The 24,688-nt window shown below is 56.0% G+C and overlaps 1 protein-coding gene across 4 annotated transcripts in view; it reads right to left on the bottom strand.

Annotated features, from left to right (window-relative positions):
• GRM4 (glutamate metabotropic receptor 4) overlaps positions 1-24,688 on the bottom strand; it is a 121,932-nt gene that overhangs the window by 12,815 nt on the left and 84,429 nt on the right. For 3 of the 4 annotated variants that reach the window (XM_064361154.1, XM_064361155.1, XM_064361156.1), the window contains exons 5-9: positions 23,704-23,858; positions 21,427-21,567; positions 5,333-5,533; positions 4,985-5,121; positions 818-1,753 (exon numbers count right to left, since the gene is read on the bottom strand). In XM_064361154.1, coding sequence (XP_064217224.1) covers positions 818-1,753; positions 4,985-5,121; positions 5,333-5,533; positions 21,427-21,567; positions 23,704-23,858 — 1,570 coding nt within the window. Of the gene's footprint in view, positions 1-817; positions 1,754-4,984; positions 5,122-5,332; positions 5,534-21,426; positions 21,568-23,703; positions 23,859-24,688 lie in introns of those variants that run through there. The other variant, XM_064361157.1, reaches the window with a different exon arrangement.

The raw sequence follows: 24,688 nt of genomic DNA, 5'->3' as shown, positions 1-24,688 counted from the left end.
AAGACCTGGGGCCCTTGGTTCACCATGATGCCCCTGCCTTCAGCAACTCCCAGTCCTTCAAGATAAAACCCGCAAGTCACCCAGCCAGCACCAGGGCTGGGATGTGGGCAGAACACACAGGACTCTTGGGGTGTGCCCAGGTCCTCAGGCCAGGCCAACAGGAGGCCGAGGTAGCCACTCTGCAGCTCCGGCCAAGGGAAGGAAGGGCCCTCTGCCAGGCCCTAGCCTTTGGGCTTCTGGGGCAGCCTGAGGCTAGGGAGAGAAGGAGGGTCCCACGGGGATCTTGTGAGGAGTAGATGGAGGAGGGGGAAGAGGGGAGTGGACCAAAAGGAAGACAGGGCTGAGTGGGGAGAGAGAAGAGAAAGGGGTCTAGAAAAGAAGGAAGAATGAAAGAGAGTGCGGCCTCTCAGGCTGATAGAAAGGAGAGGGGAAGGGGCAAGAGAGCAGGGGTAGGAAAGGAGGGAGGGAGATGGGGTAGGGAAGCAGAGATGGAGAGACAGGAAGAGAGAGGAGGAGGGGGGAAGGAAAACAGGAGGGGGATGGAAAGAGGGAGTGAAGGAGGGCTGAAGGAGAGAGGAGGAGAGAAAAGGAGAGATGAGACAGAGAGAAAGGGGGAGAGAGAAGAGGGAGGGGGCAAGAACAGACAAAGAAGAGGAAAAACCCAGAACCCAGAGAGAAAACTTGGAACTGAGAGAGAAGGCAGAATGGCGTGAAAGAAGGCATTTCCAGAGCAGAGGAGAGGCCAGCCAGCCTGGGAGGCTGCCCCCTGCTCATTGCCCTCACCCACTGCTGTGCACATCCAGCCCCCACCACTGACCTTGTCAGCTGACTGCGAGGTGCCAAAGAAGATGGGGATGAAGGCCAGCCAGACGATGCAGGTGGTGTACATGGTGAAGCCAATGGGCTTGGCCTCGTTGAAGGTCTCGGGCACGCCGCGTGTCTTGATGGCGTACACAGTGCACGTGACCATGAGCAGCATGCTGTAGCCCAGGAGGCAGATGAGTGACAGATCTGAGATGTCGCACTTGAGCACACCCCTGGCGAAGCGGGGGTCGAGCGTCCGCTGGTCCTGGAAGTCCACCACCGAGTGAGAGGGGTCCACCACAAACCACACGCAGATGCCCAGCAGCTGCAGCGAGATGAGGCTGAAGGTGATGGCCAGCTGCGAGGCGGGGCTGATGAAGCGCGGGGCACTGACCGAGCGCTTGCCCTGCTCGAAGATGCGGTAGATGCGGTTGGTCTTGGTGAGCAGGGCCGCGTAGCTGATGCTCATGCCTAGCCCCAGGAAGATGCGGCGCAGCGAGCAGGTGCCAAGGTCAGGCTCGGCGATCATGAGGAAGGTGGTGGCATAGCACAGGAAGATGCCCGCCAGCAGCACGTAGCTCAGTTCGCGGCCTGAGGCCTTGACGATGGGCGTGTCGTTGTAGCGCACAAAGGTGATGACCACGAACAACGTGGCCGCGATGCCCACCACAGCCAGGAAGAGCGGCAGCACGGCCCAGGGCGAGTCCCACTCAAGCTTGATGATGGGGATGGGCCGGCAGCCCGTGCGGTTCTCCGTGGGCCGCATGTCGTAGGGACACGTCTTGCAGGTGTAGCGGTCCACCTGGTACTGGTACCCTGTGCAAGGTTCACAGTGCCAGCAGCAAGGCATGCCCTTCACTGTCTTCTTCCGCTCGCCCGGCTGGCAGGGCAGGCTGCAGATGGAGCGGGGCAGCTGCTGGCCACTCCCCGGCCAGTGCATCCGCTCTATCTGGCAAATGACAGCAGCGTAGACCAGGCCTCAGAACATGCCACCCAGCACCCCAGACCATCCCACTGGATGGGGGCACCCTGTAGCCCCACACCCAAATCATCCAGCCAGTTGGCTAAAAGTCCAGCTGCCCGGACCCCACAGGGATGTATTGCATCTAACAGCTGGAATTAAACAAGCTCTCTGGCATAACTCAGACATAATTGACCTATAGGGAATCCTGATTGAACCCCAAACTCTCAAGACTCATATGAAGAAACTGAGCCCAGAAAGCAGTAGTGACTACCTAGAAACACAGGAAACACCAGGGGCAGAGCAGAGAGAACTGAGGAGTCCTGACTCTCAGCCCCTAAGGCCTTGCTACCCACAGTGGCCCCCAGGGCAGCAGCAGCAGCCTCACCCAAGAGCTTGTTGGAAAGGCAAATTCCAGCCCCATAGACCTATTAACTCAGAATCTGAGTGTCATCAAGACCCCCAGATGATTCCTGCGCACACTGGAGTATGGTGGATGCGCTGCCCTACGGCCCAGCCCAAGACGCCCCTACCAAGCAGTACAGGGGGTTAGATTCAGCAGAGGGCAGCGAACAAAGGTTTCATCAGAGGAAGCTTAATGTATGCTCAGGGGTTAGCGTTTCTTTACATCTTGCTCTAAGTTAGTGCTACTCACAGTTACATGTCCCTGAAGACACAAGGGCTGTGAGCAAAAGAGCCACACGTGTGTTGTCACTCCCTACTGAATATGTTACAATATTCTAGAAAGTGAGAGTCCCAAAAGAGCCTCGGGCACCAGGCAAAGGGACTTGACTACACCTGGGAGCTGTATTCAAAGTGACTGTTCTAAATAAAGCAGCTCATAGGAAGGCTCACTCTCAGAGCACAGCAAGCCTGGCTAGACTGGTGCGTTTGCACTGGGTGCTACCTGCTGATGAAGTGTAACCAGCTGGTTGGGGGGTGTGGGGAGGGCTTTAGAGCAGAAGGGATAAGGTGGGGTGGGTAGGGATGCCCCGTGGCAAGGTAGGAAGAAAACCTCAAGGAAGGTTGTCCTGTGACTCTGGGCATGACAGGCTGTGGATTACCTCAGAAGCCAAAGGCACACAGCAGGGACAAGTGCAACCTGTCCTGCAGGAATGTGGAGGCGGACGGGCCCTGTGCCCTGCAGCCTGCAACTGCAGGGGAAAGACTGCCCCGGAGGGCACGGGCGGTGGTGAGTGTTCTGGAAAACTCTGTGGTTCCGATGGAAAGAGACGTGACCAAGGTCAAGTCCCGGGATCACAGTTCTGTTGCGACCTGGCTGTGACCTTGAACAAATGGCTTCTCTCTGAGCCTTTGTTTTTTCATCTGACCCAACGAAAGCAGATATGAAGCCACCCTGCCCTTTGTTCCTTGGGGTGACTTCCCCAAGAAATCAAGGAGTCATAATGGATATGCTTTTTAATATTTCACTAGAATGTCAGCTCCACAAGGGCAGGGAGCACTGTGTCAATTTCCCTGCTGTGTCTCCAGCCTGCAGCACAGGCTAGCACATAGTAGAGGCCCAGTAAGTCTCTGTGGCATCTATGAAAGAATAACTGCACAGGCGACGAGGTCCAGGGCACTAGTGACATGAGGCCCCCACACTCTCAGATCCTGGAGGAGGACAGTGGCCAGGTAGGTGGTTACAGGTACCTTGCCTGCTCTGTGGCCCTCACAGCACAGCCCAAACTGAGCCACTCACAGAGACAATGGGGAAGGTTGATGGTTAAAGTCCAGCCCTGCTCACCTCCTCCCACCCTCTCAGTTCTGTCCGGGCCTCACAGGAGAGGAGGGCTAAGAGGGCATTGTGAGCTGCGTCAGAATGGGATGAAGGTGGTCTGGCTGGTGGAGGGGCCTTGTATTCCCGGAGAGGGGACTTTCCGGGGAAGGGGCCCACTGCCACCCACACCTGCCCAGTCCCTGCCGCCTTCAGTTAGGACATCTGGAAAAGGGATAACGGCCTGCCTCACAGAGCTGTCATCCTCACAGCAAGGGGCCGTGCTCAGAGCAGCAGCTGGGACACAGCAGGTGCTCGCTATGTGCTAGCTGCTGCCGCTGGTGAGTTCCAGTCCCCGGCCCCGTGCTCTGCCCACCGCACCAAACAAGACAGGCCCCTCCCTCCACTTGGTGTTGTCCCACTTCGTCAAGTGCTCCTCACACCTCGTTCTGCCCATCTCTCTCCACTCAGCAATCCAAGGAGCCTCATTTAGGAACGGGCTGTTCCTGCCACAGTGTGGCCTTAGGAGAGTCCTTCTGCCTCCCCAGGGCTGTGTTTCCTGAGCTATTTTCTCCGACTTAGAAAATGGTTAGGCTAAATGAGAATGCAGTCCAAAAGTGCTTGTAAGAGCAGAGCTTGAGGGGTTCCTCGCTGGAAGAGATTACAAGTGGAGACAGCGGGGCCTCGATGCAGCACCCACGGGATCCCGGGACGAGGAGGGCTGAGGCCAGACCAGGACCTGTCTGAGTCTCTGCAGTCCATCCATGGGGTCACAGTGGGCCCACCCCGCTTATGGCTAACCCCTTCCCTTGCAAGGTAGAGACCAAGTCCACAAGCACTTTCTCAGGAACAAATCAAAGGTCCTTTCTCTCCAAAAACACTGCTGTGTTTCCCAGCTGGGATACTGAGGGCAGAAAGGGAAAGTCACCACATCCCTGGGACATTCTATTAGCTAGGAAGGCATGGCTAGGAGGACCCAGAAACATGGCTGCCTTCTATCGTGCTCTGTTGGGGCTGGGGAACTGGCAACTGGCTCGCTACCCACCAGCCAGTGCCACAAATCCCGTTTGATCTGGGTCCTTTGCCTTAAGACTTCCCTCCTCTGCCCAAACGCAGCCCTCCCCCTCCTCATCTTATTCCCCCTTCTCCCCATCACCCCCAGCCACCCACCCAAAAAGCCTTTGAGCCATTTCACTCCAGCGTGAATTCCTCTAGCCAGTGTCCCCTATCCCCTACTCAGTGGGTAACAGGTAAGAAGCCACCAGGCTAAGGGAGAGGGAGGGACCAGAATGGCCGCAGAACTCCGACTCTCCTGACTTCCATTTCAGGGTGGGGGCCTCAGAGCCGCTGAGGTCTGGGACGGGGCCCTGGGAAGGAAGCCCCAGGCTGGCAGCAGCAGTCCTGGAGGTCCGAGTAATCAGCGGCAGCCTCCATTGGGCCTCCCTCCCAGGGGCTGGAACTGCGTGAGTGACTCTCCACCCACTCCCCGCCCTCCCACTTACTCTAAGGTGCAGGTGGTCAGTCCAGGAGCCGATGACCTTGTACTCGGCAGAGTCGTTGCGCAGCTGGTATTGGTAGATGTCATAGCGCCCAGGTGCATCTCCATTCTCATTGAAGGTCACGGGGTTCCCTGCGATGCCTGTAAGGGTGGGCACCAGAGGCAGGGAGGATGATGAGTCTGGGGCAGAGACCTCTCTGATGCACCCCTTCATGGAACATCCTGGGAGATTTCACCTCTTGGAAACATCAGAAGAGGCCTCCCATTCCCACCTCACAAAGTCTCAGGCCCCCTTCCCTCGGGCATGGCCCAGGATACCCAGGATTGGGCAGGGCCCGCATTACACCCCCACCTGAGAAGTTGACACTTCGGATGTACTTAAGCAGCTGGGTGCCATCCACGGGGTCCATGCGCGGGCAGAGCCCCACGCGGCCAGGACACAGGTCGCGGTGCATGGCGTGCAGTGCGTGGCCCATGGCATACACGGCGTCGATCACAAACTGCACCTTCCCCTCCTGCTCATAAGCTGAGTCCTGCCCAATTCGCTCACGGTCTGCAATGAAGCACCAGGAACAGGAATGCTCGTGAGGCCCCTGTCCTCACAGTGGTGTCGGTGCCAGAGCACCCCGTGGCACCTCGAGAGGTGGCACAGACGGACAGGCTGTGCTCAGCCAGGCCTCCTGACTCCCAGCCCAGTGCTCTATCACCCAGGAGATGGCCCTGTGCAGGAGCCTGAGGACAGGCCCATGGGTGTAACGGAGAATCCACTGGCCTGGACACCGTACCACTGACGCCTGTGCCACCAAGGTCCCAGAGTATCCAGGGCAGACTCCCTTGTCACCTGTCACCCTGGAAGGCAGTGACCCAGAGGTCTCACTGTGGCTGTGGCCCCTGCTGCCTTCCCCCAAGCCTGGCCTGGTGTAATCTTGGGAGCAGCTGCCCCTTTCGTCTGGGAAACAGCCAGGGCAGGGGCTGTGTCCATCAACGACGGGAGTGCCCCTACAGCCCCTCACCCACGGGCAGCCGCTCCAGCGAGAGGTGAGGGTTGCCCTCACCCCAGGGTACGGGTAGGGAAATTGAGGCCCAGAGAGGTTGAAAGACTGCCCTCCATGTCACCCTAGACACCGAAGGCACCATCGTCCCCACCCATCCCTCTGCCACCTAAGGGACAACCCTCCTGTCCGCCAGTGGCCAGGGTCAGCGAACTTTGTAAACTGAGAAACCCATCCCTATGGCCTTCTCATTGCTAACCAGAGTGGCTCCCCAAGGCACTATGGCCTGGGGGTCTGACCTCGCATCCTCCTCCCCTCCCCTCCGTGTCCACCGACCTCTGCTCTGGGGCCCTGTACAGGCTCCTTGGTTGTCCTTGTCAGCCAAAAGGGGATCATGATTCCACCTGACAGAGCTGCCGTGAGGCTTCCATGAGATAAGGTGCTGAAAACACTTGGCAGCCAGCAAGTGGCTCATCCACAGTACCCTATGCGCTAAGTATGCAGAACAGGGGCTTCCGAGGGGGCTATGGAGTCCCTGGGGTGGGCAGGTGGGATGACTTTGTGGAGGGGGAGGTGGCTCCTGGCAGAGGCCCTGGGTAATGATATTAGATAACATGTTGAATAACAACAATAACATTAAGTAAGTAACTTCACTGAGCACCTGCTACGTGCCGGGTATTGTACGGAACTCTTATGCATATTCATTCATTGATTTCTCACAACAACGCTATGGCATAATCACCTCCATTGTAGAGATGAAGAAACTAGCTGGGCACCGTGGCTCATGCCTGTAGCCCTAGCACTTTGGAAGGCTGAGGTGGGTGGACCACTTGAGGTCAGGAGTTCAAGACCAGCCTGGCCAACATGGTGAAACCCTATCTCTACCCAAAATATCAAAATCAGCTGGATGTGGTGGCAGGTGCCTATAATCCCAGGTCCTTGGGAATGAGGCAAGAGAATCACTTGAACCCTGGAGGCGGAGGGTGCGGTGAACTAAGATTGCACCACTGCACTCCAGCCTGAGGGACAGAGTGAGATTCCATCTCAAAAGAAACTGAAGCACTGAGCACAGAAAGGCTCAGTAACATTCCAGGACCATGCAGAGCTGATGTGAACCCAGGAACTCCAGCTCCAGCCCTGAGCACCACACTATGCCAGATGGGGAGGGGGTGGGCAGAATGTTGGGAGGGGAGCAGGGATGAAGTGAGGACGTAGGGGCAGGAGGATGGCTGGGTGGAAGAAGGAGAGGATGGGCAGAGCTAGGGAGACCTGACTTCCCCTCCCAAGACCACAGCCCCTGCATACAGCATGGCCTTTTTCCCCGAGGCCAGGACAAGGAAATTACTCCTCCTACGCCTCCACTCCTAGCCCGTGCCTCTCAGCTACCGGGTGTGTGAAGAGGCAATTCCCTAGAGGGCAGCGGGGTGAGTGGCTGCACCTGTGTCCTACTCCCATGGGCCAGGGTTAATCTGGGTCCACACAGGTGGTGATTCCCGGGAGACTCGAGGTCACTGTGTCCAGGCCCCTGCCTTGGACACCTTGGAGGCAGACCCAGGGTGCAGGGGATCTCAGTGCCTCTCGCTGAGGTCTGCTGCCCCCTCTAATCCCCTCACACCAGGAAGGACAGTGACCGCACCCACACAAGGATGTGGGGATGGGGGTGGCTGGCCTGGTCACTCATTAGCCCTGCCAGCCAGAACTACATCCCATTTTCAGCCTTGCCGAGGGTAGGTAGTCACATATTGCCGAATGGACAGCAGAAACCATGGAAGCACAATGCTAGGGATGCCAGGACCATGGGTTCATCTGCCCCCACTGCCATTTTAAAGAAAAGAAAACTGAGGCTGGTGGGGAAGCCCAGGTCACACAGCCAGCAGTGACAGGATGGGCATTCCCAGCTTCCAGACTCCACCCCTGCTCCATCCCAGGCTGCATTTGACCACGTCTGCAGGCGTTGCTAACCAGCAACACTCTTTCTAGGCCAAGGCACAAAGAGACAGGGTGAACATGAAAGGCAGCTTCACCATCCTGCCTGTCCGAGGCCTCTGATCACAAGGTCACAAACACCTAGGGAGAAATGGAATGGATGACCCCATCCCCAAAGGACACAGAGAAGGCTGGGGCAGTGTCGCCGGAAAGAGCCTCCCGGGACCCACATTTGCTCCCTGAAGGCCCCTAGGCCCTGCCCTCTCTAGCCTGAAGAAGCATAAAACGCGCTTGACTCCCCTGCTGCTCCCATCACACCCTCATCTCATATAAATGAGAGACTAAATTATTAACTAGCGATGGAGCGGGAGGGAGGCTGTGGCCACTGCAGAGAGGAGCAGCTCTCTCCTAAGGCCAAGGACGCACCCAGCCATTGGAGGCTGGCCGGATCTCTGGGGAAACACACCTCCCCCACGAGGCTGGCCTCAGCCTCTCCTCGGAGGGTCTCGTTGAAGTATCCACTCCTGGGCCACTTGGGCTCCGGGCCAAGTGCTCTCACTGCAATCACGAAGCCATCAGCATGGACGCTAGTGTGGATATCCTGCAGGAGCTCCCTTGCCAGGGAAACCTGCCTCCACCCCAGGCAGCTCTGGGGGAAGGACTCAGAGTGCTGGGCCTGGGGTGCTGCCCCTACAGAGCACCCAGCCCAGCACTGTCACAGCAGCATGGACTTCCAGCAACTTCTCAACTAGCTGTGGCCTCCTGGACTTTGTCTCAAGTATAGCCCCAGTAACATATGGGAAGACTGGGGTGCAATGAAGTCATCAGGCCATAAGCATGCCCGCCACACACACACACAGGCAGACACAGGCAGACACAGATACACAGAGACACATACATACACACACAGAGACACACATACACAGATACACAGACACATACACACACATGCAGACACAGACACACACATATACACAGACACACAGATACACACATGTACACAAAAATACATACACATACAGACACATACAGACTGAAACACACACAGACACACACAGATACACATGCATACACATATACACATGCATATACACAGACACACACACATACACATATATACACATATGCACAGAGATACACACATGCAGACACACACATACATACACATACACAACACACAGATACACGCATGTACAATATACACATGTATACACGTGCACACACAGAGATACATGCAGACACACATACACACACTGAAACAGACATACACACACCACACACACAGATACACACATATACATATATACACATACACACACACAGATACACATGCACAGACACACACATGCAGACATATAAACACACAGATAGACACACAGATACACACATGTACACAAACATACAGACACATACAGACTGAAACACACACACCACATACACAGACACACACAGATACACATGCATACACATATATATGCACATGCAGATACACAGACACACACACATATATACACATAAGCACATAGAGATACACACATGTAGACACACACATACACAACACAGAGATACACACATACATATATACACATGTATACACTGTACACACAGATACACACATGCAGACACACACACATACACAACACAGATACACACATGTACATATATACACATGTATACACATGCACACACAGAGATACACACATGCAGACACACATACACACACAGAGACACATAGACACACACAGATGCATACATACACACATATACATATACACATACAGACACACATTGAAACAGACATTCACACACCACACACAAACACACATACACACATATACATATATACACATACACACACAGATACACACGCACAGAGACACACACACTGAAACAGACACAGACACACACCATAACACACACACACACACTCCTGAACCCTGGCCTCAGATGCCCCAGGCCCTTCTCTTGTGCCCCACAGGGAACAACAATGACAGGGTTGAGGTGGCTCCCTGGAGGGGCAGCGGGGCATGTAGGAGAGGGGTGGGGGATACTGCAGGAACCACAAACCCTCACTAAACCAGACATGATGCTCTGGCCTCAATGAGCAGCTGCAACTATGCCTGTGACAGCAGCAGCTCTGGGCTCAGCTAACCCGGCTCCTCAGCAGGTGACTCTGTAGCTGTGGCTCAGGCTCACCCAGAGCCGTCGTGTACCTGGTACCTTGTCTTCCCACAGCTCTGGGAGTCAGACTTCACTGGCCCCCTCACAGGGGAGGTAGCAAGGTTTGCAGGTGGGTGGGTGACATCCCAGAGCCTCAGGAATCCTGGCATTGAGTAGGTGTTTGACACATACCTATGGATGGAGCTAGCTGGGAAGTGGTGGAGCTGGGATTCGAACCCAGATCTCTCTGGTTGTCCAAAAGAGTCTTCAGTATCCTGAACTGCCTCTCCTCCATGTAGTCGCTGACCTGCCTTCTTCCTCCTGTCCTAGGACCCAGGCCCTGCCCTCACTGTCTGGCCAGGCCTAACCAGGGATTGAGGACTCTGTCTACAGGTCTAGAGGAGGAAGGTGGCAGTGGAGAGAAGGGGGTGAGAAAATCCCCTCTTATGGGTGGGCAGGAACCCCAGGACCAGGCAGAGGCACCGCAGTTCTGGGAGGAAGCAAGACATGTATTTCTGAGAGCTGTTGGAGGAGATAAATTCCAGACACATGGCGGCAGTGACAGCAGCAACAGTTTGAAGATGTCCTAATTGTGTCCCGGGGCACAGTGAGGCAGAGATGCGTTTGGCTCTGCCACGGGTGACAGCCAGCTGGGGAACCATCCAGGGAGGATTTTCTCCGTCAAAATCCCGAAGCATGGTTACTACGGCGACTGCAGTCTTTGTCTGCAGGTTGTAAATTGTAATTGAAATGAGTTTTCAAGGTTGAAATAATCAGAGTCCTCCTCATCTCCCCACTCACCTCTCCACAACTCACCCGCCCAGCCACAATCCTCCAGAGTTCCAGCGCTAGAACACACGTGCGTGCACACACATTCCTGAAGCAGCTCCCTCACGCCACCACACAGACACTCACAGATATTCACATCTGCATGCACACAGCAGCAAATACACGAACCTTCATGCATTTACATATGTCTACACACACATGCATGCTCAAATGCAGGTGTACATATAAATGCTTCCAACATAGTTACAGCTACACGTTTATCACAACACTTACACAAACACATGGGCATTCAGATTCACCGACTGGCTTAGGCCGAGAAGTCCTACAAGCAGATGCAGAGGAGGACTTGAGAGCAAAGGTTTTATTGGGGGTGGCGGCAGGAAGCACGGGGAGGAGGCCGGGAGGTGGGGGGCGGGGAGGAAAGTCAACTAATGGCGGCATGCGGGGCTCTGTCCTGCTGGGGACCTCCATGAGGCCTGGCAGACCACACCTCAGCATTGTCCTAACCATGGGGATAAATGCTCCAGCTCTGTGGGTCCTAGGCGGCGGGCTGCTCCCAGGGGCATGAGCCCCATTGCTGCACGCAGGGATGGTGGGCAGTGAGGGATATGGCCGGGGCACCGACAGAGTCTGCTAAACATGTACTCATTCACACGCAGTCAAGCATAAACCCATGTCTACACCACACACCTACACAGATATAAACCTGCATTTACACAGCCTGTCTCCCAGAGCTGTGGGAAGGTGAGGTGCCAGGCACATGAAGGCTCTGGGTGAATGAACATGAGCCACAAATATACATCTGTGCCAGTTGTGTCCCTTAAACAAACTTCCAGGGAGTAGGCAGTAAAACAAGGGGGTCCCAGAGCCCCTCTAGAGAGGGCTGTCTGGTGTAACGGACCAAACAGACACATATGGCCCTGACTCTCAGCTGGGCATGGCCCAGCCATACACTCTAAGCCAAGTATCGGAGTGTCCTAGCACCTAGTGTCCCTAGTGTGAATTCCGGATAGTAAGACTCACTTCAAGGGGCTGCTGGGAGGACTGAGGGAAATGCAACACCATGTCTTGTGCACAGAAGTCCTCTCCCAGCCTCAGCTCTCCTTTCCTCCCTGACACACCCCCGCAGGAGGACACCCTCCCCTCCGTCCCACTTGGCGCTGGCTCCAATGCTGACTCTCCTCACCCCTTCCCCACCATTCAATGGGTGAGGGGTGCCCGCTGTATAGACAGACCCAGGTCAGCTCGGCCTAGCCTGACGTACAGATGGGGTGGAGAAAGCCACCACTCTGTGCTTCCTGAGACATTTGGTTGCTTCTGAGAGTACCTCAAGTCCTGTTCCCGAGTCCATGCTCACCACCCCACAAGCCCCCCATTCCCAGAAGTAACCGGCCAGGATCTCCCTGGCCCAGAGTCTCCTGCTTGCTCTTCAGCCCTATACCGCAGTGTTGCTGGTCCCCACCTCTCAAATTTTCATCCTCATCAAGTGTTCCGCTTTCCAGTCTGAGAATTTCTAACCCACTCGGCTGTGTCTCCTCCATCCCCAGCTCTGTCCCCTACAACTCAGCCTGGGCCCAACACCAGCTCCTTGCAGCCCTAGTGAATGATGCACCCAGGTGTTCTGAGGGCTTAGTGGTCGGGGCAAATGGCATCCCCATCCCAGGGATATGGAAACTGAGGCCTGAGGAGGTGAAGCAGCTTACCCAATGGGAGGCGGCTCTTGACTCCCCCTCAAGTGTCCCTTTACAAGCTCCAAGAGCTCTGTGGTGGCATCGCCCAGGGCTCCTCAACCTGGAGCCAGCTACAGGCCCCTTTTGAAAGAAACAATTCTTGCAGACCCTCAAGAAAATGACCCCAGCATGAAAACACTAAAAGCCTGGCTGTAACCATAAAGCCCAATTGCAGGTGACCACAGCCGCAGAGAAGCCGCGTCTCTGAGACCAAGAGCGCTCCCTTCCGGATGGCCACCGACATGAGAATGCAGACTGTAAGAATCCTCACGGCACTCCTGGGTCCCTGCGAATCTGACCTCAAGGATGTGTCCCCAGATGTCCACAGACCTCTATTTAAGAAACAGGATACGAGCCCCAGGGTCTGATACGATCCGCTGGAAAGCCCCACTCAGCCCCTTGGTAGGCCTGACGAGTCTTAGTATCTCTGAGCTCCAGGCCCCTCATCTGTGAATGAAGCTGGCACCTGGGACTAGGCAAGGAGAGTCACACCTGGTGCCTGCATAGCCCAGAGCGCAAGAAGGACCTGCTCTCAGCTCCTCCCTAGTTCTGAGCCCAACCCACTTCGGCTGGGGAGCTGGGGCTCAGCTCTCCCACACGGGAGGGGCTGGGGGTAGGGGGACTCTGGGGGTTGAGTCTCAGGCCAGTATGGATGAGCTGCCCGGTCCCTGCTAACAGACCCCACGCAGACATCCCTCTCCCCCATCACTCAGCCAGCCTCCCCTCCAGCAGCATCTAGCTTTCCCCCTTTCTAGGTGACATGGCTTGGCTCTGTGCTGCCATCCAAATCTCACCTCAAATTGTAATCCCCACATGTCAGGGGAGAGACTTGCAGGGAGGTGACTGGATCATGGGGGCAGATCTCCCCTATGTTGTTTTTGTGACAGTGAGTGAGTTCTCAAGAGATCTGATGGTTTAGAAGTGTGGCCCTTCCCCTCTCACCCTCTCTCTCCTGTTCCACCACGGTAAGCCGCGCTTGCCTCCCCTTCGCCTTCCACCATGATTGTAAGTTTCCTGAGACCTCCCAGTCGCGCTTCCTGTACAGTCTGCAGAACTGTGAGTCAGTTAAACCTCTTGTCTTCTTAAATTACCCGGTCTCGGCCGGGCGCAGTGGCTCACGCCTATAATCCCAGCACTTTGGGAGGCTGAGGCAGGTGGATCACAAGGTCAGGAGTTCAAAACCAGCCTAGCCAAGATGGTGAAACCCCATCTCTACTAAAAATACAAAAATTAGCCAGACGTGATGGCAGGTACCTGCAATCCCAGTTACTCGGGAAGCTGAGGCAAGAGAATCACTTGAACCTGGGAGGTGGAGGTTGCAGTGAGCTGAGATCATGCCACTGCACTCCAGCCTAGGCAGTAAGAATGAAATTCCATCTCAGAAAAAAAAATAAAAATTATTCAGGCTCAGGTAGTTCTTTATAGCAGTGTGAGAACAACTAACACACTAGGTCTTTCTCTTTAAGGTAGAAATATGGGTAATTTCTCCCATTTAAACAAACAAAACCCCTCTCTTGACCCACCCCTCCCCAGCTAGCATCCCCTTTCTCTGTTCCTGCTTATAATGCAGCTCCTCAAGAGAGATGCCTCTGCTCACTGTCATCAGTTTCTCTCCTCTCTCCCCTGACCAACTCTAGTCCGGCTTTTGCACCCACCTCTCCAAGGAGACTGCTCTTGCGGAGGTCACAATCGCCCCCCAGGTTGCTAAGTCCAATGGCCCGGCCCAGCCCTCATCTCACCTGCAATGGAGCCAGTCACTCCCTCCCCCAGTGCTCTGGGCCCTGCTGCCTCCTGAGCTGCTGCTTCTCAGCTTCTGTGCTTGGCTCCCTCTCTCTGCCCCAACACTCCAGCATCCAGGGCTCACTGGGACCTCTCCTCCCACCACCACACACACTCCTTGGTGCTCCCACCCAGCCACCTCGGTACTCTGCCACCACCCCAATCACATGGCCACTCCAGCCTCTCCCTGACTCCAGCGCCTACTCCACAAGGCCACGTGGGTCCCAGCAGGCATCCCACTCCCCACGTGGCCTCCACCCAAGCCCTGCCTTCCCTCCCAGCCTGCTTCTCCTCCCACCCACCCCATCTTACCACATGGCAAATTCATCCATCTCCTTGTTCCAGCAGAGAACGCTGAAGCCATCCTTGACTTTGTGTCATCTTTCTCTCCCCTTAAATCCTTCCATAAACACCGTGGCCACACTGCAAAGCTCACAAAGAATCCGACCCCTTCTCGCCAGCTCTAAGACCACCAGCCACCCCAGGCCCATCATTCCCACCTGGATGAAGCACCAGCCTCCTAACTGGTCTCCCACTCTGCTCTCGCTCCCACAGATCCCGTGAGGACATAAACTCTGCAATGGCTTGTCCCACTCTGCATAAAAGACTAAATCCTTACAAACTTCCCACCAGGCCCACATAGCCTGCACCACCTGCCTGTCCCTCCCCCACGACCCCATCTCCTGCCTGTGGTTCTCTCTGCTTCAGCCACACTGGCCTCCTCGCTGCTCTCTGGGCTCGGCAGGCATGAACCACCCCCAGGGCCTTTGCACTCGCTGTGCGCTGTGCCCAGCATGCACTTTGCAGGGTCTCCACGTGGCTCGCTCTCTCACGGCCTTTGGCTGTTCGCTCCAGTATCATCCTGATACAGTTTGGATATTTGTCCCCTCCAAATCTCATGTCACAATGTGATCCCTGGTGTTGTGGCTGAGTCATGGGGGTGGATCCCTCATGAGTGACTGGATGCCCTCCTTGTGGTAATGAGTGAGTTCTCACACTATTACGTACAAGATTTGACTGTTAAAAAGAGCCTGGCTCCTCATCCTCTCTTTCCCGTCTCTCCTCCACCCAAGACTGGAAGCCCCCTGAAGTCCTCATCAGAAGCAGATGCTGGTGCCAGGCTTCTCAAACAATCAGCAGAACCACGAGCCAAACAAGCCTCTCTTCTTTATGAATTACCCAGCCTCAGGTACTCCTTTAGAGAATTGCAAACAGACTAACACACACCTTCTCGGTGAGAACTCCTGACTTCAAAGCGCAGCACGCCTGTCCTCCCAGCACTCCCAGTTTCCTCCAAGAGGCCTCCAGGCTCTGCCTTCCCCAGCCTCACAGTCGGGCCTTTTCTGGAGCCCCTGGCACTGCCCGCCAGGCCACACCATGCCACTATGCTCTGTACCTTGTCTGCAAGGCCATATTGTGCCCCACTCCCAGGATGGCTGGGTCTGTCCCCCTCACTGAGCCCAACAAGCCCAGCACAGTGCTGGCTGGGCGCACAGTCAGGCTCTTAGTCTATGCTGCTGGTTTCCCAGCTGATGAGTGGGAAGAGCTCGGAGTGAGGGGCTGATGGTTTGAACAACTGTGAGTTCCTCTAATGGGGGCACAGCCTGGCATATAAAGTGTGCTCCCAAATGTTGGCCTTTCTCACTGGCCCGAGGAGGGAGGCTTCCTCAGCTTCTCTTATGAATGCAGAGGTGGGAAGACCTTTCACAGGCAGGTTGGAGATGCCAGAGGGGCCTGGGGCTGGGATATCAACTGATCTAAGCAAAACGTCTCTGGAGCAAATGGTCGGGTTCAAACCCCAGCTCTGTGTGACTCTGGGCAAGTCCTTAACCTCTCTGTGCCTCCGTTGCCTTATCTGTAATGTGGGTTGCTGCAAAAATTAAATGCAAAATATTGGAACAGAGCTTCACAATTAATAAATGCTATATAAATATTAGCTGTTATTATGTTTTCACTATTATTGTTGTGACTGATGGCAGCACAGACTGGGTGACTGGCATCTCCCCACGCACCCCCAGCAACCATGCAGCTGCCCTCCCTCTCTGGACTCCCAGCCCCTGTGAGCAGCAGGCAGTAAATTTTTCCTATCTCCTCATAAACCGGGCCTTCCTCCGCTCAGCCATCACCTGGCTGGCAGCGCTGTCAAAAAGACGGATGCCACATCTGCCTTGTTTACGACTTTAATTCCCAAACCCTGTTCTCTGGGCTCCTGGGGAGGGGCTGGGAGAGAAGGAGGAGGCGGATGCTATCCTCCTGTAGGCTTGACAGCTGCACAGATGCCCCTCTCAGTGACCTCAGCTCGCTGGGGTTGGGGGACCCACGGGCCATCTGGAAGTGCTTCTTGCAGATCAGCTCCCATCCCTTCCCTGGAAGCCGTGAGGGAGGTAGCACTCTGCTGGGGATGAGGCTCTGGGGAGAATGGAAGGGGATGATATAATTCCCATTTCACAGATGAGGAAATCGAGGCCCCCAGAGGTGAGGTAACCTGCCCAAGGCCACATAGTTAGGAAGTGGCTGCACCAGCAGTCACACCCAGTAGCTGTATGTTTGAGAAAGAGTGCTCCACCCTACCCTCTAACTCTGACCATGTCAGCACACACCGGTCCAGCCTCCAGCTGCCAGCATGTGCCACCCTTCTGAGGCTTCCTCTGGCACAGGAGCCCTCTCTGCCCAGCCATTTGGCAGGCTGGAGGTGCCAAGGAATAATGGCCTCCAGGAGCATCCCTCACCAATCACTGATGGGGGCTGGCACACACATACCCCGGCTCCCTCTCCCTCTCTGTGGGACGATGGAGAGGCCTGTTCCTCTGTCCCAGGAGGATTCAGCTCCAGTTGTTCACAGTGGCAACCGGCTTGATCTCACAGCCTGAGTCTCTGCCTTCTCCCCTCTTTCCTGGAATCCCCTCCCAAATCAACTACTTGCTATCAAATCCTCATCTTTGGGGAACTCCACTTCAGACAGCCTTGAAGGATGAATCAAATCTTCCCAAACACAAGACCCCAGGATGAGAGGGTCCTTCCCACCCTCTTGGATGGTCACCAGGACCATCCATCACCTGGGGTGGGAAGGAATGGATTTGGCAAAGCAAAGGACACGGGAGTGGCACTTGCTGTCAGTGAGACCTTGAGCAGGGCAGGCCTGTGGGGCTGTAACAGGTAGAGGTCAACTGCGGAATAGGAACATCCAGGAGAGCGGAGTGAGCTGATCCTGAAGAGGTGAGGGGAAGCCAGGCTCTGGAGAAAGAGTGGGGCAGGTGGAGAGTACGTCTCGGAGACCACAGAGCATGGCTGGGCTGGCTAAGGACAAGAGAGAGGGGCCCCGGAGGAGTGGGAGGGAAGGACAGGAAGTGGGCAGAAGGCAGGGGCCAGCACTGGCTTCACAGCCAGGCTACCTGGGCACAAATCAGCACTGACAACTCTCCAGCTCTGTGATATTCACAAGTTGCCTCAGTTTCCTCTTCTGTAAAATGGGAGTTGCATCTGTGACCATCTATACCACCCACCTTCAGGATGGCACATTCTTTCCTCATTCTTTCCACATAACAGACAGAATTGGTACCAGCAGACTTGGACTATTAGATTACCCAATTGCCTGTCTAAATCCCAACTCTCCCATTTCCTCTCTATATCAGCAATAACAATCATTTCATCAGCACCTATCATATATATCATTCTCAGCCAGCCTCCTCACATGCTTTCTCTCTAAACCTCACAGCCACTGAGATAGCTGTTGCCTTCCCTGTTCTACAGACAGCAGCAGAGACTCAGAGAAGTCAGATAACCTGTCCAAGGTCACACAGCAGGGAGGAGGCAGAGCCAGACTCAGACTCAGGGGTGGGTCCTTCCCCTGCCCCTGCTCCCAGCTCTCCATGGGCGTCACTCCAGCCCTCCTGGCCTAAGGCCTTCTCCGGTAGGACAGGCTCAGCTCAGGGGCAGGGCCATGGGGAAACCAGAGCTGTCTGCTCCTCCCCCAGAGTCTCAGGTCCCACAAAACATTCCCAGCAGTACCCCCACCTGCCCCTCACCTCACCCAGAGACAGACCGACAGGCTTGCAGCAGCGCCTGACCTGGGGCCACACAGAGACTCTGACCCACCTCTGCTGGGACTCCCAATGCAGCAGGAAGGATTCGGGTCGGCTGAGACCCACCTCGTCCACTAGAGCCTCTGCCCCTTTGCTCATGCCGCCCCCGACAACCCAGCCTAGGGCGCATGCGTCCTCCCTCCGAGCCAGAGGCTCCCAAACTTTGCTGCACAGTAGAACTACCTGGGGCACTTCAAAAAATCCTGATGCTCAGGTTGTATCCAGTGCAAATTAAACCAGAATGTCTAGGGTATCCGTATTTTTAAAAGATCCCCAGGTGATTCAATGTGAACAAAGCTTGGAAACCACTGCATCAGTCCTAAATACACATTAAAATCACCTAGGGAGCAGTATAAAAATCCACAGCCTAGGCCCCACCCCTAAGATTCTGAGCTAGTTGGTCTGGGGGTGGTGCCCTGGTCTGGCGTTAAAAGCTCCCAGGTGACTCTAACGCACCTCCAGGCTTTACAGCTGCCACTTACAGATCGGGAAGTGCCTCCATTAACGCTTCACTTCCTTCCGGAGACACCCTCTGGGCCAGCTCATCAATCCCGTTGCTCAGATGAGAAAGCAAAGGCCCAGAAAGGTCGCAGAGCTTGCCTCAGGCTCACAGCAAAGCTCTGTGCTCTTTTTTTTTTTTTTTTTTTTTTGAGATGGAATCTCATTCTGTCACCCAGGCTGGAGCGCAGTGGTGCAATCTCGGTTCACTGCAACCTCCACCTCCCAGGTTCAAGCTATTCTCATACCTCAGCCTCCCGAGTAACTGGGATTATAGGTGCTTGCCACCACATCCAGCTAATTTTTGTATTTTTAGTAGAGATGGGTTTTGCCATGTTGACCAGGCTGAACTCCTGACCTCAGATAACCCGCCCACCTAGGCCTCCCAAAGCGCTGGGATTACAGGTGTGAGCCACCGTGCCCAGCCGAGCTCTGCGCTCTTCTGAACCCTGCTCCAGTCCTCCTTCCCCACCTGCGCTGACCATCAGACCAAATGCCTCCCTTAGGACTACTGGAGAGGTTCAGGAATCCTGCCCCAAGAACTAGAAGTCTAGACAGAGCCTACAGGAACTGACCAAAGCCTTCTCCCCTCCTGCCCCTCCTAGACAAAGAGGAGATTCCAGAAAGCCCTTCCCCTTGACAGCCCAGACCCCTCGACAGCCTAGACACTGGGTCCAGGAGGCCCCAGCTGTCCATCTTGCCACCACTTCCAGTCTTCCCTCCCCACCCCACCCCCATCCCATCCATCCCCATCCTCACCCCCGAGCTAGGTCTGGTGAGCTACAGTCAGGGTGCCCAAACAATTTTCCATCCCACGTGGGCACTTCCAAGAACTGGAGGGGATGCTCTCAATAACAGAACACAGGAGACAAGATGCACGGCCACCCCACCCGTGAGGGCTCAGCCTCCACACCAGGCATGTCTGCACTTCTCACACTTCTATCATGATTACTGCCTGATTCAGGCATTTGCTGTGCAGCCTCGGGCAAGTCACTTGGTCTCTCTGACTCTCCATATCCTCATCTAGAGTGCAGGAATCGTAAGAGTTCCTAGAGTTGCCGTGAGAGTGAAATGTCTTTTACATTCTTAAGATGATGTCTTTAAAGTGTCTGGAACACAGTGGATACATAGTAAACAGCAGTGTTTATGTTTAGCTCACCCAGGAATACACAAGCCCCATGTAAGACACAGGCACACACACCCCTTCTCTCTCAGGAACACCAACTCTCACACACACGAAGTCACATGCCACAGATGTATTCACACACACGGCCACCTGCGCACACTCACACACCTGCACTCACTCTGCAGATCGGGTAGGTTTGGCTGCGAGCTTCTCCACGTCTCCAGTGGTCCAGTGGCGGCAAGTCCCTTTGGGCTCTGGCCACCAGAGGGCAGCATGCTCCCCACCCACCCTCAGCACACTCCCTTCTCCCCGGCCCTGGAGGACCTGTCTGCCAAAGATTCCATGCAGCCTGTGCCCCGCCCTTTGCCCAACTGCACGTTCAAGTCTGGGAGGATACAGGGGGCAACTCATCATCCTCATTTAAGCACCCCTCAAGCCGAGAGGCACCAGGGCACCCTAATGTTATTGAGGCTGGGTCCTGACGCAGAGTGACGCAGACCCAGGGCATGAAAAGACCCCTGTCCAGATGTATCTGGAGTGGACACACCACAATGGCTACCTAGGGGGTGGGGGACCTAGGGCTCAGACCCGGGTGCAAGTCGTGCTCTACCACCCTCCATCTATGGGAATTCAAGTGCCTCCACTCACCTCCTCTGAGCCTCCGTTCTCCCATCTGTAAAATGGGCCGATCACTGCCCCTCCCCCACGCAGTTCATCCCTCTCATGTGAGGGCTCAGATGTCACCTGTGCAAGCAGGCCGTCCCTGGCCACTTCACAGCTGCAGGTTCCCTTCTCCTCACACTTTCCATTCTTGTTATTATCTGTTTTGTTTCTCCTGCAAGTTTCTGTTCTGACATATTCTATAATTCACTCATTGTGTTGATTGTCTGTCTCCCATTAGAATAAAAACTCCGAGTGCCGTTGGACTCGCTCTTCACTGCTACATATCCATGCTTTAGCTGGGGCAACCCACGCCTGGGAGCCACACTGGTGCGTACTGAGTGACTGAGGGATCCCTGGAGGGAACCCTGGGGTGGTTTCTGGGAAGTGCCAGCCTGGTATGCGTCAAGACTGGACACAGGGCAAGAGGGGTCAGTTCAGGGCTATCTATGGGTTCGCCCTAAGGACGTCCACATCAACCCGGAGGCAGCCAGAGACCTTGCCACTCCCAAGGATCTCAGGGCCACACCCCAAATCAGCTGTGGCCCCGCCTTTCCAGGCCCCGCCCCAGGGCCTCCCAACTCCACCGCAGGTGCCTGCCCAACTCCGGAGATTCTCGGCATCAGGCCCCCAGGCTCGGCTCCTCCTAGAGCCCGCCCGAGCCCGCCCGGCCCCGCCCAGCCCCGCCCAGCCCACGAGCTCACTGGTGCACTTCTTGACGTGGCTGCCCTTCTTGAGGGCGTGGCGGCTCAGCTTGCAGTGGAAGTTGTCCTCCCAGAACTCCGCAAACCAGATGTTGCGCCGGTTGTTGTCCAGTGTGCGGCTGGAGAAGTAGCGGTCGAAGCCTGGCAGGGAACCGGGAAGTCAGGGCCTCACTGGCCTCCTTCCCACCAGCCCCAGCCCTTCCCGCCTCCCCCAGGATGAGATGGCCCAGGCGGAGGGAGAGAGACCCGGAGGAGCACAGCCTCTGATCCAGGAGAAAACAAAATGTGGAGCATTTCATTTCATTCAAAATGAAAAGAGCTGTATTAGGTCCCAGGGGGAGCGTGTGTAATCTACAACTGCTGCCTTTATGGATGAAGCACACCGATGAAGATGTTTCCACGGCCTTTAACCGCTGCAATGCTAACAGCAGGCTCTGAGGAGCCGCCTGGGAGTCCTGAGATTACTGCACAGAGGCTGGTGGGGCTGTCCAACCCTAGGAGCACCTGAAGAGGAGGCCAGGAAGGATGAGAGAGGTGGGGACCACCCAGGCCACACAGCAAGACCAGGACCTGGACCTTTTCCCTTCATATCCAGGATGTCCCCGTCATTGACAGAGGCAGCCTCCCTCTCCACGTTCTCTGCACGGCTCACAGTTCTGCTCTCAGCCTGGGAAACCCTGTCCTAGAGTGGGCAGGCAGGCGGTGAACACCACCCTCTCCTCCTCCCAGACGCCCCTCCTGCCATACTGACTGTACCCGGCCCTGTGGACTGAGCTGCTCTGTATGGGCCAGAGGCCTGAAAGCTCAGCGAGGCCCATGGAAACGTCCAAGTGGGAGCAAAATGACTGGCCTCATGGCAGGAGACGCACTGGCATTGAGCCGGAGATTTGGCCTGCAGTAGGATTTGTCAGTCTTGGCGCTGTGGACACTCTGGGCAGGACAACTCCTGTCGGGGGCCGTCCCATGCACCACGGGATGCAGCACCCTGACCTCTACCTACCGGAGGCTGGCAGCAGCATCCCCCAATTGTCAATACCAAAAATGGCTCCAGAAATTGCCAAATGCCCCTCGGGGGGCAAAATCACCCCCAGATGAGGACCATTGTTCTCAAATGTTCCTGAGAGAAAAGGAACTTGTCAGACAAGTCCTGGATTCCGGCCCCAGCTCTGCCACTCGCTGCACTGTGTGTGTCTGAATCTCTCTGAGCCCTGCGTATCCATCTACTAAAGGTGGGGAAGAGTGAATCACAGGGTGGCTGGGAGACTAAAGGAGCTGTCCGTCAGGGGCGTGGCAAGGGTGAGCACCGTAAGCACAGTTATCCTCACACTGTTGATTATGGCTTGGGGTGGTTGGAAACTCCCGCTGTGTGTGTTGGGGGTGGGGGTTGGATTCGTGATGGGTGAGGGATGTGGGGATGGATGGGGCAGGAAGGCATGTGTCTGAGGGGACGGGGCTGGGCAGAGGTGGTTCTGGGGCCTGAGTCAGACATAGGGCAGGTGTGGAGGGGGAGACGGGTGTGGTCTTTGCAGGGACAGATGTGGCCCTGGGGATTCACACTGGGCCTGTAGGCAGGTGTAGGCCCGGGGGCAGGTTTGGATGACAGGGTAGCCATGGGCCTATGGACAGGTATGGGCCGGGGCACTCCCTCTGCCTCAAGATGCCTTGGAAAGGCCGATGTCTGTGGTCCCTCCCAGCTCCATTAACGCTGGCTCCTATTGAAGGGAGGGAGGACAGGGAAGGAGAGGGCCCAGGGAGCCTTCTCCCCATGGTGAGGACTGCCAGGTCCCTGCCAAATCAGCCCATTCATGAGAACATCACACCTCGTTCCCTGTGAGGTTCTGGCCAGAGAAGTTCGTTCCTGCCCAGGAGACTGTGGGTTCTGCCCCAAGAGGAGGGGGTTCAGGGCAAGGCAGGCCCAACCTCAGCACCACCCGGCGCCTGCCAAGCCCAGGCAGGCTCTGCAGAAAAGCCCTGTCCTGTAGCCGTGGCCTGCAGCTCCCAGCCCTCTTCTGAGTGGACTCTCAACACAACTTCCACCCCAAAAAAAATCCCTGAGAAGGGAGGAGGAAAGGTCCTGAATCTGGATTCAAATTCTGCTGTATTGAGTGTGGACTAAAAGACCTCCCAGCCCAGAGCCTCCAAACAAAAGAGGCTGGGGGCCGTGGAAGAGGAAGGACGGCTTTGGAAAGAGGAGGAGCAGGAGAGGAAGGAAGCCAGGAGGGGCGACAGGAGGAGCAGTCCAGAATGGCGCCGACCACCAGCACCCGCCCGGCCTACCTCGCACGGACATCCTCTTGGGGAGGATCGTGACGGCCCCCTCAGCGACCTCCTCCAGGTGCAGCACCGGTGCAATCTTGGAGCCCCAGCTGTCAGAGCCCATCCAGAAGAAATGGCCTGTCTGGTTGGCCCTTCGCGCTGCCTCCAGCACATGCCTGTAGGAACACACACCAGCCCAGCCCAGCCGTGTCTGTCCATGCACCTGCCCCCACACCTGGTCACACTTGCTGTGGGCCCACACCCCTGACCCCTAGGAGCCCAAGGTCCACAACTGTCCCAGCACCCATGCCCATGGGTTCCCCCTATGCCCTGCCCTCACCTGCCCATAGGCTCATGGCTACTGCCTCATCCAACCTGTCCGCCCCTGGGCCCACACCTGCCTGCAGCCCCAGAGTAATTCTCCAGGCCTCCATCTGTCCCTGCAAAGACCACCCCTATACCCCCAGATCCACACCTACTCCACGTCTGACTCAGGCCCCAGAACCACCTCTGCCCAGCCCCATCCCCTGAGACACATGCCTTCCTGCCCCATCCATCCCCACACCCTGCCCATCCTCACACCCATTCACCACCACACAGCCGCCCCCTTCCCCCCCTGCACATGCTGCCTCCTGCCTGAGGCTCCCTCTTCATTCACCACCCTCTGTGCCAAAAGCCCAGGCCCTTCAGAGAGCTGCTGGCCACACCCTGAGTGGGAGTGGGTGATGGAAGGAGGCGGGTGTGGAGCTGCCCTGTGCTCACACGCAGCCCAGTCTGCCTGCGATGGTAATCCGAATCAAACCAGGGACCCAAAAGCCCAGCCTGGGGCCACAGAGCCTGCAGCAAGCACTCAGCCAGGGCTTCGGGGAGGCATGAATGAAGCGGCCTCTCAAAGACAGCTCCCCAAAGGGGAAAAACAAGGAGGAAAGGGCAGCATTCCCCTAACCCAGCTCCCACGGAGAGACTAGGCAGGGAGGAGGTAAGGAATTTGCTCATGTCACACAGC

Source organism: Aotus nancymaae, unplaced genomic scaffold (assembly GCF_030222135.1).
Source record: "Aotus nancymaae isolate 86718 unplaced genomic scaffold, 86718_ANA_hifiasm-v0.15.2.pri h1tg000040l, whole genome shotgun sequence".
Lineage (NCBI taxonomy): Eukaryota > Metazoa > Chordata > Mammalia > Primates > Aotidae > Aotus > Aotus nancymaae.
The sequence above is the reverse complement of the archived record's forward strand: the minus strand, read 5'-3'. Positions and strand labels throughout refer to the sequence as shown.